At 29.1% G+C, this 22765-nt stretch overlaps 2 protein-coding genes across 5 annotated transcripts in view; both read left to right on the top strand.

The window, feature by feature from the left end:
• The window catches only part of LOC142325109 (ubiquitin carboxyl-terminal hydrolase 8-like), a 103665-nt gene extending 96832 nt beyond the window's left edge, over positions 1-6833 (top strand). For all 4 annotated transcript variants that reach the window (XM_075366457.1, XM_075366458.1, XM_075366459.1 and 1 more), the window contains 2 exons: positions 1272-1493; positions 6333-6833. In XM_075366457.1, the coding sequence (XP_075222572.1) occupies positions 1272-1493; positions 6333-6432 (322 nt within the window). In that variant the 3' untranslated portion in view covers positions 6433-6833. The remainder of the gene's footprint in view (positions 1-1271; positions 1494-6332) is intronic.
• Positions 6834-14965: 8132 nt separating this feature from the next.
• Positions 14966-22765, top strand: part of LOC142324459 (uncharacterized) — a 48539-nt gene continuing 40739 nt past the window's right edge. The window contains exons 1-3 of the mRNA XM_075365288.1: positions 14966-15085; positions 16998-17084; positions 21709-21809. Coding sequence (XP_075221403.1) covers positions 15017-15085; positions 16998-17084; positions 21709-21809 — 257 coding nt within the window. The 5' untranslated portion in view covers positions 14966-15016. The remainder of the gene's footprint in view (positions 15086-16997; positions 17085-21708; positions 21810-22765) is intronic.

Below are 22765 nucleotides of genomic sequence, written 5' to 3'. Positions count from 1 at the left end.
TCTTTTATTGTTTACTATTTACTCGTAAAATGAAAGATATTGTAGGATCTATTTAATTTTAACCATATTCTTACCTTACTTATTTTTTAATATAATAATAATTCTTTAGATTATTTTTACATAATTAAAGATTTTCTTACTCCAAAATTAAAAATTCATAATGTGTTCAAAAAAATAATTGAGCTTTACAACAAAAGCTTTTTTAATGTATTTACAAATTTACATAGATTCACTGCTTTATGTAGGGTTTTTGTTGGCTTTTTTTTTGCTACTAATACACTGCTCCCTACATTTCTACAAGTTTTGGAAAGTTTCCTGGAACACATTTTTAAGAAATGGTGTATTGGTATTTACTCATATATGGTATTTTACTCATTTATGGTTTGAAAAAAAGATTCTTTCAATGTTCTCTTCAATTTGGGAAACAAGAAAAAGTGTTTGTGTAAAGTCTGGAGAGTAGGATAGGAGAGATACAATGGTTATCTCATTTTTACCAGATTTTGGAAAATAAGAAATAACACATGAGCTGGTACATTGTCTCATGATATAACATCTGACTCTGGTTTTCCATAGCTCAAGCCTCTTACTGCATACAGCATCTCTTAAATGCTGCAAAACTCCTATTTAGAACTGTTTGTTTACTATGATTAGACAATCTGGTCATGTAAGATGAATTCATAGTAAACCAAGCTTTTCTAGTAAAAAAAACCCACCATCATCACCTTCATATTTGACAAATTTCATTTGGGCTGATTTTTGTTAAGATGATCTCTACCCATTGTAACAGTTTTTCCTTGGTTTCCACATAGCAGCCATAAACCCGAGTCTCATCTCCTGTTGTAATGTTTTTTCAAAAGGTTTTCATGTGCACTGGCATGATCAAAAATGTTTTGACTGATGTTAACAAGATTCTTTTTCTCGTCGGTCAACAAACACAGGATGAATATTGAAAAGATCCAATGCATGTTAACTTTTTCATTAAAATTGTTTAACATGATCCTATGCTGATACCCATTTCCTCAACAATCTCTTGTGTTAAACTCGTTGTTGTTTAAGACCTTTCATTTTCACTGTGTTAAAATCTGACAAGATACTAATGCTTATAACTATTTGCAGCTTAAACACTAATCTATGCATATTATCATGATGCATTAAACAAAATTTATTTTCAAAAGTTGTTATTGGTTGGCATACTATTATAAAAGTTTGGTATTTTTTGAACAGTCTCTTTTTTTATGTTATTCTATAATCATTTATAATATTTATTTCAGGTTTACCAGTAATGATTGTTTAAGATTTTCTTCAAATAGTTGGTGTTGGAAGAAACAAACATTTGTTAATTTTCCCTTAGAAAATTTAAATATGAGAAATTATTCAGTAAAAGGAAGTGAACAAAGAAATGAATCATATAATCTATATGCTGTGTCCAATCATTACGGTACAATGGAAACTGGGCATTATACAGCTTATTGTTATAATGCAGAATTAAACAGGTTTGTATTTACTTTATTGAAATAATTTGGTTTATTAAATAAAGCAGTATTTCAATCTCTTGCAACATATTTATTTGTGCCAATATTATTTTAAAAGTTTGCCTCTGCATGTGGCTTAATCTTTTTATCATCCATCATCTCTTTTGTTGATTTTACAGTATATTTGATGCATATTGAGTTTTTTAAATAAATTATTTTTAGCTTTTTGTTAGGTAAATCCTGGTTTAGATATTAATATTTGTAACATTAACCCTTAAATCATGCATAACCTTAAAATATGGGAATGTGCTGTATAATTACTCATTGCATAGGACATCTTCTGAAAAAAAGATGCACTTATTTTAAAATTTTTAAAAATATTTTACTTTACACAGTTACATTCTCCTGAAAATTCACTTTTCCTTTTAATGCATTTTAGTGATTTAAATGAATTTGTGAACAAATTAATCAATTGAACAAATCAGATATAAGAATATACATAACTCCCTCCCTCCCCCTTTGCTTACAAAAATTTTTACATTTATTATTTTTATTGCTTTAAAGATTGAAACTTTCTTATCAATATTATAATATATATTTATAGTTTCTTATTACACTGGTTGACATTATTTTAGTAACATTAATTAAAACATCCTTTTTGTATTTAATTTTACTAGTTATTAAAATAACTATTCACAGAAATGTCTTATCACATCCCATTTTCAATTGTACCTGTTAATCTGTTTTGAATTACCTAGAACTGTTTAACCTGACTTTACTGGGTATTCCCACCGCAGTCTACGAGCCTTTATAAACTTTTATGTTTATTTTAATTCTGTTTTGCATACAACAAAGTGTCATTTAGTAATTTTGTTATATTTTATTTAAAATGGCAAGTTCTAGTTGAAGTTGAAAAAATCCAGCAGATAAGTTTTGTTATATATGTGGAAGTTTACTTTAAAGTCTCAGACTAGATCTATACCTCAAAGTCAAAATAGCCTACTTTTTATACTTTAAGCGCCAAATTGGAGATCAAGGTAAATGAATGCAATATGGAAAATATACTTTCCGAGTAGCATATTTTCATAGATTGATTAACAGTCAGTTTTGCTTCATAATAGAAACGAAAAACCAGTTTTTTCCTTTAGCTCATTCAGTAACAAGAAAGAAAACAGTGATAACGCTGCTACCATACTAAATGAAGTTTGAGAACAGTAACAGTAAAAGTTTTTTGTTTTTATGCCTGTGGGAAAGTCGAACAACACAGTAACATTTCATTAAGAAAGATTAGCCTCATAGAACTGCTCTTGAACCAGAAATTTTAAATATAAGTGTACTTCCCTCGTTAATCCAAAAAAAGGTGCTTCTCCCACCTCTCCATATTAGGGTTGGACTAATGAAAATTTTGTTAAAGCTACGGGCAAAAAAGAAGCTATTTTCCCAGTTAATCCTATGAATTGCTAGGATGTCGCCTGTCCTTAAAGATGCATTTTTTGTACTCATTTGGATTTTTTCTGGAAAATTAAGTGCAGTAAGTAAAGAATAAGGAGAGCTACCATTACATCAGGACAATATAAACACTATATCAGGAATGCTGGGACCCATCTATAATGGGCAATTGCTATTGATTTTTAAAAAGAGAAGATTTTACTGAACACAAAAGAAAAAAGTGAAATACTTTTGTTACTGTACGATATCTTTATGTAATATCTTTAATTAGATTTAACATGTTTTTATTCAATACATTACATTGCAAAAATATGTTGTCTTCTGTTTTTAGTCAAATTACCAACACTTGTTATATTACTTTATTGAAATTAATCTTTTTAAGTTTGATATTATTCCTCTATACTGTTAAATTATATTTAAATTCTATTAACTAAACCACGTATTTCAGAATATTGAGATAAGACATACCTTAACTTTAATTTTTCATGAAAATATTTTTGCGAGATACTGCATACTCAGTCATGATTGAAATAATTCTCTTATTACATAATAAAAATATTAAAATAATGATAATTGTGTATTAATTTACACGAGTGCTGCTATCTGTTGTAGTTTTTATTTTTATAATAACATCTGCCTGAAACACTGTCTGATTGTTCATCAAAATTGAAAATTTGTATAGAGGCCTGTAAATAAAGTAATAAGACTACTTTTTTTGGCAGCCAAAGTGGCAACAATGTAAAGTTACTAGTTAACATATGGCTATATGAACAGCTGATTTATATTAGGTATTATCATTTTTAGTTTATTGTTGCCACGTGAGACGTAAACAAACATTTTGTGAAACGAATTTTTGTTGAGCATTACAAAAATGAGCGATACTAATTATGAGCAACATTGTGTAATCAAGTTTTGTGTTGAGAATGCTACTGAAACTTTTTCATGATTGAAAAGTGCATTTGGAGATAACGCTCTGTCACAAGCCCAAGAGTTTAGGTGGTTTAAAGGATTTTCAGATGGCCAGGAATCAGTTATGGACAGTCCACGCTCTCGAGGACCGTTAACGTCAAAAAATGACAACAATATTGAGCAAATCAGAGACTTTTGGAGTTTTTTTTCTACAGGACAGACTAAATCAATATGTTTACCAAGAAATTCTTAAATGATTGCGGAAAAGAGTTGCCGCATGAGAACAGCCAACAGACAACTGGATGCTACATCATGACACATTGTTACAGTTGTCCCTGTGAATTTTTCCTGTTCCCAAGTTTTAAACACCTCAAAAGAGACCATTTTGGAACAGTAGAAAACACAAAAAAAAATGTAACCAACCATCTGAAGGATATTCCTTGTGGTTTCTGAGTTCCAACACTGCTATGAAGAGTGGGAAAAAAACTGTTGCATGGCTTCGCAAGGGAACTATTTCAAAGGTGAGTCCTTGTATAATTGGATTGTAAATAAAAAGTTTTTCTGAATCAGTCTCATTACTTTATTTACAGACCTCGTATGTGATATTTTTCTAATATATTTAATTTTACGTCATTTTTAGTAATTTCTAGTATTTTTAATTTTATGTTAATATCAGAAATAGAATGTTTATTGTTTAATAAATGGTGTACCATATTAGATAAACTGAATTTATTATTTTTGTAAATTCTATATTGTTCATGAAATCCAGTTTTAAAGGATCTGTTTGTTTATCCTATATATGGTGGTAAGTCAATTATTATCTGCAATGTAGTTATAAATTTTATTGCAATACAAATAGGAAACTTACATGTACATCATTTTTCAACATACTCCCCTTGCATTTCAATGCACTTGGTCCATCGTTGCACAAGCTTCCTGATGCCCTCATAAAAGAAGGTTTTCAGTTGAGCTGTGAGCCAGGAATACACTGCTTCTTTCATTGTTTCATCCGAGGTAAATTGACGGCCCCTTAATGCCTTTTTGAATGGACCAAACAAGTGGTAGTGAGAAGCGGGCTATACAGAGGATGAGTCAGTACTTCTTGAAGTTTCTGGAGCATTTCAGCAGTTGGGCAGCAGTATATGGTGTCTTGCAACAACACAACACCATTCGATAGCAGTCTTAGGCATTTGTGAATTTCAGGCTTCATCTGATTCTGTCTAAAAAGATGTCCTGTTCATTACCATAGCAATCCAAATGTTTTTGGCAGATGTCCAAGCGCGTTTGTTTATGCAACTGTGTGAGTTCTGGGACCCATCTTGCACAGACTTTATGAAACCCAAGTCTGTTGTGGATGATTTCATAGACAGAACTGTCACTAATTTGCAGACGATGTGTCACTTCATCAATAGTTACTCGTCTGTGTAAGAAAACCATGTCTCGTGCATGCTCAATGTTTTCCTCATTTGTGGTGGTAAATGGTCGTCCGGCTCCTTCATCGTGCATAACACTTGTGCGACCATTTTTTCATTTTTCAATACATTCATAGACACTCTGTTGCGGCAACACACTGTTCCCGTACCGTACCGAAGTCTTCGATAAATTTCAGTCCCTGATACACCTTCCGACCACAAAAAAACAGATCACTGAATGTTGCTCTTCTTTGGTGCAAACAGAAAGCGGAGCAGCCATGGTTAACTGCAGGGCAGCGATATTGGAACTAACTTAGCAGCATCAAACCTGCACAGACATAACAATTAAACCACGCATGTGTCATCTACGCAACACAACAGTACTACCAACATAAACAAAAATATAACTAGACACACAAGAATGAAAAAATATACAAAAGTATTTATACACCAACAATATCATTGAAAACTTCTAAAACCTAACAATAAAGAAATATTTAAACCAGTATACAATCTTTTTTACATTTATTTTTATCATAAATAATAATAAAATTGTCATTGTTGCGATCAATACTTGTTATGGTAGGTAGGTGATCGTGGTTGGAAGAAGCCGTATGAAGGCGATAGTAAGTTGTGTAAATACACTGATGGAAATGTCTGCCGAGGCATTTGAATCAGTGGCATCCTGACAGAGGCTAAACTGATGACTGATTTGTTATCAAGTTTAGAGATCATATAAAAGACGACCTCTGGTAAAGCCCATCAGGACTAGGAATGGAGGAGGTGGTGTGGTGACCAGGACTGTCTTCTCCTATAGGGGTCAGGATGTTTATGAAAATGACTGCTGACAAATAAAAAAATTATTTAATTTTAAAATGTTATATGTTAGAATTAGTAGTGGGTCATGCAGAATTTTTCAAGAACAGTAAAGTATTTCATTTTGATAGCAATTTTCAGCACCTTTTAACTCAAATGTCATGATTGTGTTATGCAAAAATCTTTGTTATTTTTACATCTCGCTAATTGAAAGGTGGATGGATAGGGCTACTTAAAAATAAAAAAAATATAATATTGATGATTTTTGTTCCAGATGGTTTAAATTTGATGACCAAGAAGTAGCAGATATTTCTCCTAGTGAAGTAAAAACTTCAGCCGCTTACATTTTATTTTACAGTGCATTGAAGCGATAGTGAATTTGTTTTTAAAACGTTACTGTTTTGTGATATGTATTTAAATGTATTGTTTTTTGGAGTCTTTATGGAAATAGCATCAGTATTAGTACAGTACATAATTTAAGTGATGAATTTTTTAAATAATAACAAACAGGAATCTCTACTCTTTCTTAAGAGGAGGAGAATGTGTATTTTCATATTATTAAACACGTGAATTGCTTGTTGACAGTTTTTGTATATTTAGATTAAGTTGTATTAAATTTTGTTCATGGTTGTAAATATATTATATATTATTGTGTGTAAAAGTAATTACACTTGAGAATATGTTTTCACATAACTGATATTTTATTTATAAGAATTACCGTGTAATTATTATATATAAGTTAATATATTTAAAAATATATTTAATTTTGTTTTTATTTTTATTATTTTTACTCTACCTAAAAAATAAATAGAATTGGTCCGAACTGCCCTGTTGCAATCATTGAGAAGCAAGTTTTGGACTAATTTCTCATATTCATTATAATTATTATTAATCAATTGTGTTCAAATTGAATAATAATAGTAAGCAAAAATATTTTTTACTTTATAATTTTGATTCTAGAGTAGGTTCATTCATTTAAGATTTCATAAAGTGGCCCTAATATAATTAAGTTAACAGTTAATTTCGTTAACAGTTTTTTAAAGTTTGTAAAACAAAGATAAGTAACCTCTTAAGAGAGGTAAAATAGAATACAATTATTTAATTTAAATATGACTCTTTGTATATTGTTTAAAACTTGAAATTCACTATAGCCAAACTAGCCTATCTATTTTTAAAAAGAAAAATAGTTACTATGTGTATGTACTCATTATGGTGGTGGTGTGTACTTGTACATGCATGTCTATCAGAATGTACTGTACCTAAAAATTTAATTGTTCATTAAAAATTGTAATTAGGTGATAACCTGTAGTTGCTGCTAATCACTAAATAAATTTTTGAATAAGTTCTCCAGTGTGTTCCAATTTAGTAATTATTAACAGAATAATATAAATTATAAAACAGAATTACTAACAGTAATAATTAACAGAAAATTATAAATTTACTAAAATAGCAAGCTTTTAATATAAACTTAGCTATTTGTGTAAAAACATTTTTGAATTCATAGGTTCATCAGTTATAAGGTACTGTATCGAGTAATATACTAAAAACTAAAAAGTTTTTACGTGATTACAATCTTTACATTAAAAAATGTTTTAGCTTTTATAGTACTTACAGTATTTTATTTATAATATATAGTAATACAAAAACCTATTTATAAAAATTGGTAATATTTATATTATTATTATTATCATATAGTGATCGCATAGGATAACTTTAGTCAGTCCATTATCCAAGTCTCTTCAATGAGACTGTTTGGACGTCTGATGTACGTACATTCAATGAGACGTACGTTTTTTGTACGTTCTGATGTTTGTGCCCTTTCTAATGTTGAAAATTTTTGTGTTGTATCTTTCTTATGAATATAAAGCGAGTGTTTTTGTTCTTGATTTTTTCAGATTCTCTCTTATTTCTCTGGTACACCTGGCTTGTACTGTACTATCTGTTTTAGACGTCTTAAATCTTGCATCCTCTTGATATGTCCAAAGAATGCTAATCTTCTCTTGTGCTTGGTATTTATGATGGGTTCTAACTATTTGTACATGACTTTGTTGGGCACAATCCACCACTGCCTGTCTTTCTTGTACTTTTTTACTGATGCAGGTTCTATCAATTTTCTGAAGTCTGTGTATCTGGATTGTTCGTTCAGGTGGAAGAATATTTCTGCTGCATAAGCGGCTTCTGGTTTTATAACTGTCTTATTTTAGCATTTTTTATTATTAAGTATATAAAGTTAATTTTTGAGCTTTAGCCAGATTGTTTCTTCTTATTTGGATCTAGGTTTAGGTTGTTTGTTATTTCTTCAAGGTATTTAAATTGGGTTACTATTTTGATTTCATAACCGTGTATGTTTACTTCTTTTAATCATGATGGTTTTTGGGGCATAATCTCTGTCTTTTTGAATGATATTTTGAGGCCAGTTTCATTTACAAAGTTCTAACAACTATGATTTAGCTCTGTCAATGTCGTTTGCTAGCAGTACCATGTCATCGGCGAAAGCAAGACAGTTGTTTTGATTTTTCGGCCTATTTTTACTTTTGGGGGCATTTTTTGAGCCATTCCCTAATTACCATCTCTAAGAGTGCAGTAGAATAATATCAGTGAGAGCCCATCACCTTGGTGCAGTCCTGTTTTGATTTCAAATGGTTAAGAGCTCACCTCTGAATTTTACCTTTGACTTAGTGTTTGTGAGGGCAAGTTTTATCATGTTTATTAATTTGGTATTTAGTCCAAAGTGTCTTAGAATTTTTAATAGCGATTCTCTGTGGCTGCAGTTATAAGCTTTCTTGAAATTTACAAATATAATCATCATGTCTCTGTTTCTTTTCATGTTATAATTTACTATTAGCTTGAGACTCATGATCTGGTCACCTCCTGCAGGGTCTGAAGCCTCCCTTATATTCTCCTAGTTTTTTCCCAAGTTGTAGACCGATCCTTTTGAAGATGATTCTTAAAAGAATTTTGTATATAGTGTCTAGGAGTGAGATCCCCTGTAATTGTTAGGGTCTGTTTTGTCCCCTTTTTTGTGTAGCAGATGGAAAGAGGGCTTTCATCCAATTTTTACTGATCACCTGTATGTTTCCAAATCTGTACAGAAGTCTGATCTTCTCTGCTTTGTAATTCTTCATCTAGCCCAGTGCTTGGTAGACCTCTTTTATTATGGGGGGGTTTGTTTTCTGGTGGTGTTGTTAAAAAATACAAAGTACTCCATAAAGTACAATTTTTACCTTCCACTACTAAGAGTGCAACTAAGCTCTTTCTTTCCTGTTTAGCCTCCGGTAACTACCGTTTAGATAATTCTTCAGAGGATGAATGAGGATGATATGTATGAGTGTAAATGAAGTGTAGTTTTGTACATTTTCAGTTCGACCATTCCTGAGATGTGTGGTTAATTGAAACCCAACCACCAAAGAACACCGGTATCCACGATCTAGTATTCAAATCCATGTAAAAATAACTGGCTTTACTAGGACTTGAACGCTGTAACTCTCGAATTCCAAATCAGCTGATTTGGGAAGACGTGTTAACCACTAGACCAACCCGGTGGGTCGCAACTAAGCTCTACTGAACAGAAACATGTTAGATTTAATTGGAAACAAACAAATATATAATCTATCATTGCAATAAGAATGAAATTGGCCCTGAAGTGCACAGAGCAACTCTAAAGAAAGAAAAAATTAAAAGTACTATACCATTATTTGAATAACAAACTGTTTACTTGTTCATTACATGCTACATAGCAATGTGTATCTCAGATACTTAGTAGCAGATAAAATGTCTTCCTAAATCCACAAATAGACTAAGAAGTATTAATTGTTGACAGTTGATTTAGCAGTTAGCTTGCTGACTTCTAAATTAGTTTTCATCAAGTTTGATGCTGGGAATCATATAATATTTCTCGCATATTATTTCAGTTAAGATAATAAAACTATTGCCTGATATTTAGGAAAGGTTGTATTAGCTCACCAAGGTACGTTAAGGGGTAATTAATGTCAATTAAATTACAGTAGTCCCCAATATTTATTATTTTTTCTTTAAAATTAAAAATAAAATTGTACTTAGAGCAAACCAAAATTAACACTTATAGCTTAGGAAAACATAAGGTATATTTTTAGTTATTAAAAATAAACTATAGTATAAAATTACCTACATTATAAATAACAAAATATCAGATGTAATAAAATAAAATTGTAATAGTGAATCAAATTCTATTAATCAGAATATTTTTTTAAATATTTTAATACTAAAATAAAAAAGATAGGAATGTCTGATCGTAGAATTTTAACAATTTGCAGTTGCAAGATTATAATTTATGTAAAATAATCCAAAATGAAATTATTATACATACTGATCGGCATTTTGTAATGTAACTGTACTTGTAAGTTCAATACAAATTTGTCAAGAGCAGTATTTCTGATTTTTCACTTAAAAGCTTTTATAACTAATGACCCATAATTGTCCAGATAACTGAGTTTCTCCATCACCATAAACTAAACATTCTTCAGTTCTGATAACACACAAAAACAGATTATACATAAAGTTATGTACAAAAAAAAACCAGTAGAATAATAAGCTTAATAAAAATAAATACCCCTCAACTTAAAAAATAATTATATCTTACGGATTGTGTAAGAAATGGTTTCATATGCTGTTTAATGTATAAAACAGCTTGCCCTCTCCATTTACCTGGAAGGAATAAGAAAAATCATGAAAAATTCTTAATCAGAATGTCACTAAATATAAAATCAAATGAAAAATACGTTCATATTAGTATGTGAAGTGATAGTAAAAAACAATAAAGATAATAAATAAATGTAAATTTGGTAAAAAAATTAATTGAAATTACCTTGTACACGTTTAAACAAAGAAGAAAAATTAAGATTTTTTTTTTTAATTTTCTGATCAGTGACATCAGAATGCAAATTAAAAGTGTTAGAATAGAATAAGAACATTAGAATAGTATAAAAAAGTTTGTTTGTGTCAGTAAGTAGATAATTATGAATATATCAATCAGCAGCCATAAAAATTTAATTACAGAAAAGTGTTTTAATGTTGGTAGATGTTTAAGTGTTGAAAGATTCCTAGATGATTAATAGAAAATTGGTTATCTTTGTTCTTATCAGTATCTTGAGAAACTAATCTTATAAAAGAGTTTATATATTATTTTTGAACATTATATTATATTGAACATAAAACATTCTCTATTTTGAGGTAGGGAAAATTGAAGTGACCTCAGCTAATTCATGAAGGTATCTGATGACTACTACTATGTATATGTTTTACTTGCTTCAAATTTAGTGTGGTTACTAAATAATTTTTTACTATTAATTTAGTTAGGAACTGTAGTACATATAAATATTGTTTACAAATTTTATGCTCAAGAAGTATTTGAAAGAAACTAATTCAAGAAAGACAAGTTCAAAACCACATAAAACCTAATTGATAACTGGATTTGAATAACCGTTACCAGTATATGCTGATATAATAGCATTGTTTCAGGATTGAGTGGATTAGACCTATTCTACAAACCACCTGAAATCATAAATATAAAAATATCCATTTTTGTCATTCCATTAGTAAAAAATGAATTAACACATGTAAAAATTTATTATAAATACAATTTATTGCTCTCAAATAGATAAAATACGAGGTCTGTAAATAAAGTAATGAGACTAGTTTTTTTGGCAGCCATAGTGGCAACACTGCATAGTTACTAGTAAACATATGATTATATAAACAGTGATTTATATTAAATATTAATATTTTTTAATAATAACTTTTCATGAAATGAGTGCAATAACATTGTGCAATCGAGTTTTGTGTTAAAACTATGAGAATGCTACTGAAACTTTTTCAAAATTGAAAAGAGTGTATGGAGCTTATGTTCTATCTTGAGCCCAAGTTTTTAGGTAGTTTAAAGCATTTTCAGATGCCCAGAAATCAGTTGCAGACAATCTATGCCCTGGAAGATTAACTTCAAAAATTGACAACAATGTTGAGTAAATCAGAGACTTGGTACAGTACAACCAGCAATTAACTGTCAGAATGATTGCAGAACAATTGAATTTGAACCATACACAGTCTATCAAATTTTGACAAACAAATTGTACATGAAAAATGTTTGTCCAAAATTGGTCCAAAAAACCTCACTGTTGAACAGAAAAACTGGGTGGAAGTGTGCTGTGATCTTCTAGGGGTAATTAAAACTGATCCTGATTTTCTAAAAAATAGTATTGCTGGTGATGAATCTTGGATATTGAATACGACCCAGAAACAAAATGCCAGAGCAAGGAGTGACACACTTCAAACTCACCACTTCCAAAAAACAATAATGACCAAATTAAAACCATCCTAATTTGTTTCTTTGATAGTAATGGCATTGTCCAAAAGGAATTTTTGCCTACAGGACAGACTGTAAATCAATATGTTTACACTGAAATTCTTGAAGAACTGCGGAAAAGAGTTGCCCGTGTGAGACCAGCCATCAAAGACAAACTGGATGCTGCATCATGACAATGAATCTTGTCACACTGCACTCAATGAGTTTTTGACAAAGAAAAACATTCCTGTAGTTTCTCAACCCCCTTATTTACCTGACTTGAATCCTTTTCCTGTTCCCAACTTTAAAAAACATCTTGAAGTACATCATTTTGGAACAGTAGAAAACATAAAAAAAATTAACCATTCATCTGAAGGATATAACGGTTTCTGAGTTCCAACACTTCTATGAAGAGTGGGAAAACCGTTTGTCGTTGCATGGCTTCCCAGGGGAAATATTTCAAAGGTGATAGAGGCCATGTATAATTTGATTGTAAATAATTAAATTATAAATACCAAAATACAAGATTTATTAAAAACTTTATAATGACTAAAAAAACTAATATTGAATTCACTGTAAGTTAAAAATAGAAAAATCTATTTACACAGTTCACTTTCTACAAGTATTATTTACTTTTACTGTTTATAAAAGAACTACCCTACACTTTATGAATGAATAGAATACTGTAATTTTCACTCCTGTTCACAAATAACTCACTGAACAACTTCTTGTTTTCAACCACTGTCCAAATTGGAAGATTTGTAATGCATTCTTCACTTATTATCAAACACTAGCCTTTATTGCATTCTGCACCAAATTCGAACTTAAAAAACTACTAACTGTCACTTTGCTGGTCCCTGACAGTATTTATACCTCAGATCTTAAACCTCTAGGACTAAACTGTCCTTTTGATTATTCAAGCATAATAATTTTTATTTTCCAAGGGGTCTTCTACACTTTTCTATAAATCCTTTTCTAGAAAGGACCTTTGTGGTTCCTTCTAGATTCTACCTTCTTTCTCAAACTGTTACAATATAAAATAAAAAATCAATATAACGTAAAAGATAAATAAACTTGTAATTAGTAATTTTACAACTATTCCCTTTTTAAATTTTGCTGATTACTATGCTTCTGCTATTTGCTGTCTTTTGTCCTTGTTAAAAAAAAAAAATACTCTGAAGCAAATTCTTATTGTCAAGAAACAATAGGAAACTAATATAATTAAATTTATGTTTTGTTTGAAATGAATATTATTATTGTTTTTTTATAATATAAAGTACATTCTGTATGAAAATATAAATATATACCTGCAATTGCTAGTAAACAAATAATTCAAAATCTGCTTACTGTTTATTTTGTACTTGGCATAAATCTAAAAGCTTTGTGAATTAAGATATGATTGGTCAAATAATCTATATAATTTCATATTTAACATGTGATTGTCAAACTAATGGATGATTTAATTCATCTTATAAGTTGTTACATTCACTCCCAGTTTTATTAGCTTTGTACATTTAAATTCTTGAAATGTGATAAATAATAAGCCTAACAAGGATTTTAACCTGCAACTTGCTGTACAAAAGACAGAGATGTATCACTCAGCCAAATTGGTTGATTCATTTGAAATTTTCTGTTAGTCATACTCCCTAGCTGTGATTTCACAAAAAATTATTGACATTAGTATTTGTTAAATCTTTTTTGTATCTGTCTGTCCTTTGGTAACTCCTGGAAATTGACAGCTTGTGTATTAATTTTAAAATCACCACTGTGATGGAGTTTGTCTTTCATATGTAGGTTCTGGATTCAAATCCTTACAGATGAAAAAGTCCTTACACATTATAAAAAAATATTATGTAAGATAGGGCAATTAGTTAGACATTAGTTCATTGTTGTCATAAACAAAGAATAAGTCAAAACAAAGTAGTTCATAAATAATATTTTGTTGTGCTAACTTCAAAGCTGTATTAATTATTCTGTTAATTTCCATTCAGAATTTGGTGGAAACAATATTTTCTGTTTTCAGTCATTTAAAGCAAAATAAATAAAACATTTCACACCTAAGATAAATAAATTTACATTATTTTTTAATAAATTCTTTACAATTACTTTTCGTTTTTTGTAACTGTACAGGAAGAAACCTTAGCACAATAAATCGTTATTGAAGTCGAGTTATTCTACTTTCTCTTGTTACTATAGCAGAAGTGGCATTGTTTATGACTAGTTATTTTATTACTAAATTAATTTAATTGTGGTTCACGTTATATTTTTAAAACTATTGAATCCCAGCAAATAATTACTAGAGTTGTTTAAAAAAATACTCATTAAAAACTGAGTACTTATTATATACTTAAAAATTAACATTACTTTAACTTTCAACAAAATTAAAATATTTGCGGTAAAAATGGCGGTCTACTAGTAGCATAAAATGACATTTTATTTATTTATCGAAATAATTAATAAACATTTCATATGAAAAGGTTTTATTTCATATCGCTTTGCAATATTAAAATAAGAATATAAAATATTAACGCTGATTTTAGTAATTTATATTTACTTCACATATTCGGGTGGGGGTAGCATCCATTATATGAGCTGTTCTTGTCTGCACCTGAGATTTCCGTCGCGAAGTATGCAGGTGTGAAATGATGGCTCTATCTGAAGTTTGCGGTGTCGGTTCTCTGTTAGGAAGAAGTAAAAATCCATTTAGTCAGGTAAGAATCTTAGCATTTATATATTTTGCTTAGGTATGCTTTGTTTTTAACTTGTGACGACGATATTATTAGGAGCTGTCCTGGAATTGGACAGGATAGGCCTATTTGCCACCTCAGACATTTTTGTTAGTCGTCGAATGAGGTGGCAGTTTTGACAGTTACGTGAACAAAAGCGTCAGAATGCAGTTTAAATTTGGTAATTTATGTATTTTGTTCATTATGACCCAAATATTTATGTCTGCGTATGATGCCATAATTATTTTTTTAAATGAGGGCAAAGTAGGCATCTTGTTGGCACCCAGTTGATCGTACACTGTTTAGTTGCATTATCGAACTTGTTACTGTTTCGGATTTGTTTTACATTTTTTTGTTTTTTTCTATTTTTCAGATTTTTTTTTTTAATATTACATTACAGAATTATTTTTATTTCAGAGGTTTGGTACTGAAATTTTCTTCAATCTGTCATTTACGAGTATATGTTGCAGTTTTCGTTGTTTTTCCAGAAGTTTTTTAAGTGTTATTTCTTTTTTTTACAGCTGTCTGAATTCTGGAGAATGAAATATTGAAAAACAATTTTTGATACTTTTCTTCTTGATAGACATTTAATGTAACAATTTTGTATCGCCAGCTATTTTGAAAAACCTATTAAGTCTGTTCCACTTATTTGTAAACATATATATTAGTTTTAATATAATTTTATTGTGTATTGCATCTTGTTTATTTGTAGTGAGACCTTTCCTTCAGTTATGATGTTCTATCATTTTATGGTTAATACCATATAATAATGAAACAGACCTATGTTATGATTATTAAATATAGTATTATGAATGACAAATTTTTTTTAACTAATATTAAAATCTAGATTAATAAAATGTTAATCGTTAAACTAATTGAAAAATTATGTATGTTTGTATCAAAACCAAAAGTTATGTTGCACAATTTAACATAGAGAATAGATGTTTGCAATAATGTAATTTACATTTAGTGTAATAGGAATGGTGTATTTGCTTTTTACCTTATACATTTCCGAAATATTGGTATAATTACCTTTCTAAAATATATTTCAAGTTACTGACCAGTAATGTAGAGTAGTTAGATAAGTAAAACTATTTTTTCATGGTACTTTTGTCATGTCATGGAAATTGTTTCTGTAATTTATAGTCGTTCTTTATTATTAGGGTTTCTTTATATGTATCTTTCTTTTTTAGAATAAATCTTTACTTAAGAGATTCATTGTCATATGTAAATTCATTCATTGGTAAATAACATGTTATTTGTGATGTATGATGTGCTGTTACTTATTGCTATACATTGCATCAGACTGTTAAACTTTTCTTTTTTTTTTCATAGTGTCCCCAACTTAAATTGCACAAGAAGAGTTAATCTCTTAAATAATATTTTTATTTTTTTCTTTGGACATATTATTTTCATTAGTATTTTGCTTTCTAAAAGGTTCTGAATGAAAGTTTTAGTTTACTTTTAGTTAACTATTAAATTTAGATAGTTATGTTAATGGGAGGCCACTTGATTTACGCTGTTTTTAAGTATTGTTGGTTATTGTATTTAATTTACTTTTGTTATTATATTATAAAAATAATAAGTTGTATGCAATTTGTATATTTAATGTTGATTAGACAAGGTTAGTGAGCATAAGTTATGCGGGTAGATTATATTGATTCTGTGTTCTGATGAATCCTATATTTATCAACATAACTTACACTTCTTCATCTTAACCAATTAATGTTACATGTACAAATCATACAAAATAATATTTAAACGTACAAAATAAAAACAAAAAACAGCAGTACTTAAAAACAGTGCAAATTGAGTGCCCCCATTAACATAATAGTGGCAGAATTTGCTATTTGATTATAATACAAAAGTTATATTATTTAATTTTATGCTTTTCTAGGGAGATAATGCAAGAAATGAACAAAATATGGGTTCTTTTTCTCCATGGCAGTACAATACATCAAACATGAATACAGACTACTTACAGGTAAATACTTTTATTATTCTTTTAATTGTTCTTTTGATCAATTTTGAGTTATTTCTTTAATGAAGATTTTTGTAGGTTGTATTATACTCAATGTATTCACATTGAGTATGTATATATACTATGCAGATATAAATTGTTTTTGTGCATTCATCTCTCACTGTATGTATCTTTTGAAATTATTTGTGCATACATAGAAAAACCTGCATATATAGAAAAACTAAAATTTTGTTTATGAACTTGTGTAGTTGTTGCATTGTGTTTTATTCTTTTGTATATGATTTTCAATCATTTATAATTTTTGCAATTTCATTGCATCCTAAAAATTCTTCTTTGAAAAAGTTGCAAAAAGGTACCCATTTTTTAATTACTGCATAATCTAACCCAACTTTACATCCAGGTGAAATTTGCTGAAAAATCCTTAAATATGCCTTATTAAATGCTTAATAAGCCCAATTGTTTTTTCATTATTTTTAGGCAATTTAGACCATCTGGTTTCCACTTATTGGACTTTTTTTTTAAGTATGTTCTATTTCAGTCAAGTGATAAAAAATTATATGAGTGGTACATTGTAATTTTCATAAGAAAGTAATTAGTCAGCATCTTATTTTATGAGATTTATATTCTTATTTTGTTAATTGATTAACAGATCTTTTCTCTCCACAGCTGCTTTTTTCTCAAGGAACATTAGTTGTAATGATTAGTTAAATCAAAATCACTCCTTAAGTTTTCTTATTCAGCTTATCAAAACCAAATACACTAGTTTTTTCCATTTTTAGTTGCATGACTGAAGTGGCCCTTGAAAAATGGCTGATTAATGGAAAATGAACAATTTTTTCAAAAATTTCCCGATTGAGTGAGGATAGTGAGAAAAGATTGGTTATTAAACAGTTAATAGTGCAGATTTTTAGAATTTTTTTGTTAGTTTAACACAGATTGAGCCAAATTCCATAAAAAAGTAGATAATCAAATTAACATAAATAATAAGCTACACCATCAATGATTATTTGCATTTTATGAAGGAAGTTATAGAATTTTGAAATTGTAAAGATATAATGCAGCAATTAAATTCATTATTCATAGGTATATAAGTACTTGGTACTTACATATTAATGCCACCGCAGCGTTAATACGTAATTTCCACCAAAATCAGAATTTGGTGGAAAATGGACCAATATAGAGTTTAACATAGATTCAAAACAGTCTCTATTAATTTTAATAAATGGTTATTTATATTTATTTATTTTATAAATATAACTTAACCTACGCTCGCTTCGCTCGCTAACCTTGACTAATTAACACCGTAATTTTTTGAGTATTTATTTAATAAATTCAGTAATTATTGCAATTATTTATTATTTAAATAATCAAAACACCCCTGTTAATTAACACTTCGATTGACTACTTTGTTTTTAAATATAGCTGTAACTGCGGTGGCGTTAATACGTAGGTACCAAGTTCTTTCTCCAAGATTTGAACTTTTCAAGTAATAGGTTAGTTACTAATAGTATGGAAAAAACATGCTAGACTTTATTCTTAGATTTTAATTATAACTAAAAATTAGGTTTATTTGAAACCATATAATATGTTCTTCAGGCTTGAGATTGATAAAATTTTAAAAAAAATTTGCAGAGATTGTTTGTAAAAACATTGACTTAAAAAGGATTTATTCTTTGTGATAAGTATCTCATCAGTTATTTATACTTGTAAAACAGTGTTTGTAAACAGCTTCTTCATTGAAATCTAATGTTGTTAATTAACAAGTCTATCTACTTTTCCAATATATACCTTATGTTTCTGACTTTCTGATTTATTTAAGCAGTTTAATTTTTGTAATAAGTAAAGCAAAAATGATTGTTTAGTGGAGTAATTAAACAACACCATTTTCTCTTAATGTTCATTAAATCGTGTTTTGATTTTTAATGAATTTAAAATAAAAGTATGTATGTGATAATAAGAGGTCGGTAACAAAACTAACGTTGTAAAATGTTTCACTAACATTATTAATATTGTTCATATTTCTAGTGAAAACATTATTTGCTGGTGTAAATATATTCTATTACAAAGATATGGAAGGGTTGTCCAAAAACTAACTTATGTTTTGAAATAAAAAATAAAATGAAAAAAAATAAATTTTATTATATACATTTGTAAGGAACAATCTTAAACTATTTTTCTACATAATTGCCATTTAAATTGAGGCACTATTCATAACGATGTACAAGCTTTTCAATTCCTTCTCTGTAAAAATCTGCCGCCTTTGATTTTTGGCATCCATCTTGCACAAAATTTGTGATAACCAAGCTTCCCTGATATAATTTCATGCAGTAAACTTTGTGAAATTTGGGGGAAGTGAAGCGAGAGTTCCATAATCGTAATGTGGTGATTTTCATGAATTTTATCATTGATTTTCATTGTCAGTTCATCAGTTACAAGGCTAGGCCGACCACTGCGGTCTTCATCATGAACATTGGTGTAGCCATTTTTAAACTGAATGCACCACTGCCTCACTCCACCTTCACTCATTATTCTATCTCCATACATCTCATAAAGTTGCCAATGAATTTCAATTGGTTTGAGATTTTTGACCAGTAAAAACCTAATCACTGAACACACCTCACAACTCTCATATTTCAATAATTCACAATGAACAAAGTAGAAAAATCACAGTCCACATGCTATCACAACTTGATGCATACTGAGTGTAGAAACATTTTGACGCCAACATGGCAGTTCTATCCCCACCCTTCTCCACACTAGGCACAAACATAAGTTACTTTCTGGACACCCTCATAGATAGAATTGTGCAAGTAATATTTTTCTGTAAAAATTTGTTTTGGATTACGAATTTCATTTCATCAGGATTGTTTGCAACATACTTTAGAACTAATTCACCATTCTCAAAAGTGAAATTAAACATTGTTTTCTTATATTCAAGTGCTTCTTATGAAGTACGTAACAGTTTTCAAGTATGACAGAGAAGTTTTCCAGTACAAAATTTGTTTCATGATACAAGAAGGAAAATGTTTTACTAAATTTAACCTTAGTCTTAGAAACTTAGGTATAATGAGCTTATGTATTTTTTGTTAAGGGTTGTTGAATAAAAAAAAAATTTCTAAGATTAGTCTAAGTAGAATTTAAGTGGTTTGGACTTTAAACTTAATTGGTTTTTAAGCCAGCCTTTCATTTTTAATTCTTTTTAAGTGTATTGCATTACTTGTTAGTTAAAAGTTGCTTTTCTTTGTTTTTTATAAGCACTATTTTTAAAAATAAATAACAATACAAGTGTTTTGCAGGTGTTTTTTTCATTTTTCATTTATATTTAATTGCAGCTTCCCTTTTGTATTATTTACTTTAATTCAATTTTGATTTGAATAATACCTTCTGTATCTGTTTAATTTAACTATGGAACCACACAACTTTTTTCTTTTCTTTTACTAAAATTAATTTTGTAGGGCAATGTATTTGCAAAACTTTTATATATGTGATAATATATTAAGATATACTTGGAACAAAAATAATTCTCGTGAATGTTCTGTACTAGAACATCAATTATTTATTATGGAGGCATATTAAAACTATGAATTTATTTTTAGGTGTATGGAATTTTGAGGATATTATGCATGATATTTGAGGGTTTTTTGCATTGTGGTACTATAAATCTTAATTTCTGCTTTAAAAAACATTAGGGATCAATAAAGTATACTTATGCAAAAATTCACCATCAGTTCTTGTCAGTCAGATTACTAAGTAGTGCATTAGGATGAGAATTGTCATTTAGTATAGACACAGACATTTATTTCTCAGTTGAAGACATAATAACTACTAGTTTTGAATTCTTTTGACTTTTAATTTATTTAATATTTCCGTATGAACAATAGGGCACATAAGTGTGCTGTGGCTCTACTTTTGCATAGCTACTGTGATTTGACTGACATAGTTCTTGAATATTACATAAATGAAAATGACAAGTAATTTTGCAGATAGATTATTCAAACCCACCTGGTTGGTCTACTGGTAAATTCTTCATCGCAAATAAGCTGATTTCGAAGTCGAGAGTTTTAAGGTTCAAATCCTAGTAAAGGCAGTTACTTTTATACAGATTTGAATACTAGATCATGGATACTGTGTTCTTTGGTGGTTGGGTTTCAATCAACCACAAATCTCACTAATGGTCGACCTGAGTCTGTACTAGACCAAACTTCATTTACATTGATCCTCTAAAGTAGTACCTTATAATAATGGTTTCGTAGACTAAACAGAAAAAGAAAGATCAGCATTTATACAACTATGACATGTTATTTATTTTAACTGTAGCATGTACTGTGTATGTTGCATAATATTTATTTATTTTAATTATTTTGCAGTTACTTTTTCGATTTAAATTTATTTTTTGATTCTATAACTGTTTATTTACTATACATTTCTACTTTTTAAGTACTATGTCATTCATTCGTGGTTTTTATCATTCTATTATTACAGAACTTAAGTGCTAGTAATGATTATTGTATAATTATTATATTATTTTATCAAACATTATAACCACTGTATCAAATAAAGTTACATAATATTATTATGTCTGTTTTGACTTTTTTTTTAATTCTTCATTATTATCTTAATTTCACAGAATGGAGGTACCAATGGCGATTTGTTAGACACAGGACATCAGCAAAGTAACAGTATGGTACATGACATTGTAGCAAAAATTCTTGATGATGATACAGTGGGGTATGTCGTCATTTATTTGCGTACACTTAAGATTTGAGTACATGATAAATTGTTTCACTCATTTATTTCTTTCCTATAAAAAAATGTAAAATCTGTTAAAAGATTTTGCAAGCCGCTATTGTTAATTATAAGATTTACATTCCTATTGTTTATGATAATCACAGTATTTAAGTTTTTGCTTGTGATTTCTGTTAAAATAGTATGTCATTGTTGTAATAAAAAAAACAAAGCATTTATTTTGTTACAGATTTTATTTAGAATAAAAAAAAAGAAGTTCACTCTTATAAAAAATCACATGATATTGATGCTATGAACCATTCATTATGTTTTTTCTTAATGGTCCAGTATAAAAATGAAGACAATTTGTGATATTTCATTAAGAAAGTGGCAGTTAATTAAAATATTTCAATTAAGTGAACATAATTTTGAACTCAGTTTTCAATATTAGTTAACTATAACTGTTCTATATACACAATGTTGGTCATGGTAGTAAACATAGAAGATGAATGTGTACCTAGTATGTAGTGTGTCTATCTATTTTAAATACCTTGAGTATTCAGTGGAATTCATATTTGAGTACACTAGAGTCAAACATTACATGTTCCAAAAAATCAAAAATTTAGGTGGTAGTGCTTTCCTTTAGTATTTGTGTCGTAGAATTCAATTTTGTCAGTGCTTAGAATTAGAATTTGCTATTTCATATGGAAAATGGTGGCTAAAGTTGACTGTTAGTGCCAAAAGTAGTAAGTTCCTTCAGAATATGTTAGTTTTCACACCAGCTGTACTGACAGCCAATCAGAGGCCGTCATTTAAGCTAATGAGATATCAAGGTTTGTTGATTAGTTTGGTTTTGTATGAGTTGTTTCTCTGTGTAGTTTTTTATACTTATTATTTTAACAATTATTTTTTTTTTTGTCTTAAGTCATTTGACTGGCTTGATGCAGCTCTCCAAGATT

This window comes from Lycorma delicatula, chromosome 5 (genome assembly GCF_047948215.1).
Source record: "Lycorma delicatula isolate Av1 chromosome 5, ASM4794821v1, whole genome shotgun sequence".
Lineage (NCBI taxonomy): Eukaryota > Metazoa > Arthropoda > Insecta > Hemiptera > Fulgoridae > Lycorma > Lycorma delicatula.
The sequence above is the reverse complement of the archived record's forward strand: the minus strand, read 5'-3'. Positions and strand labels throughout refer to the sequence as shown.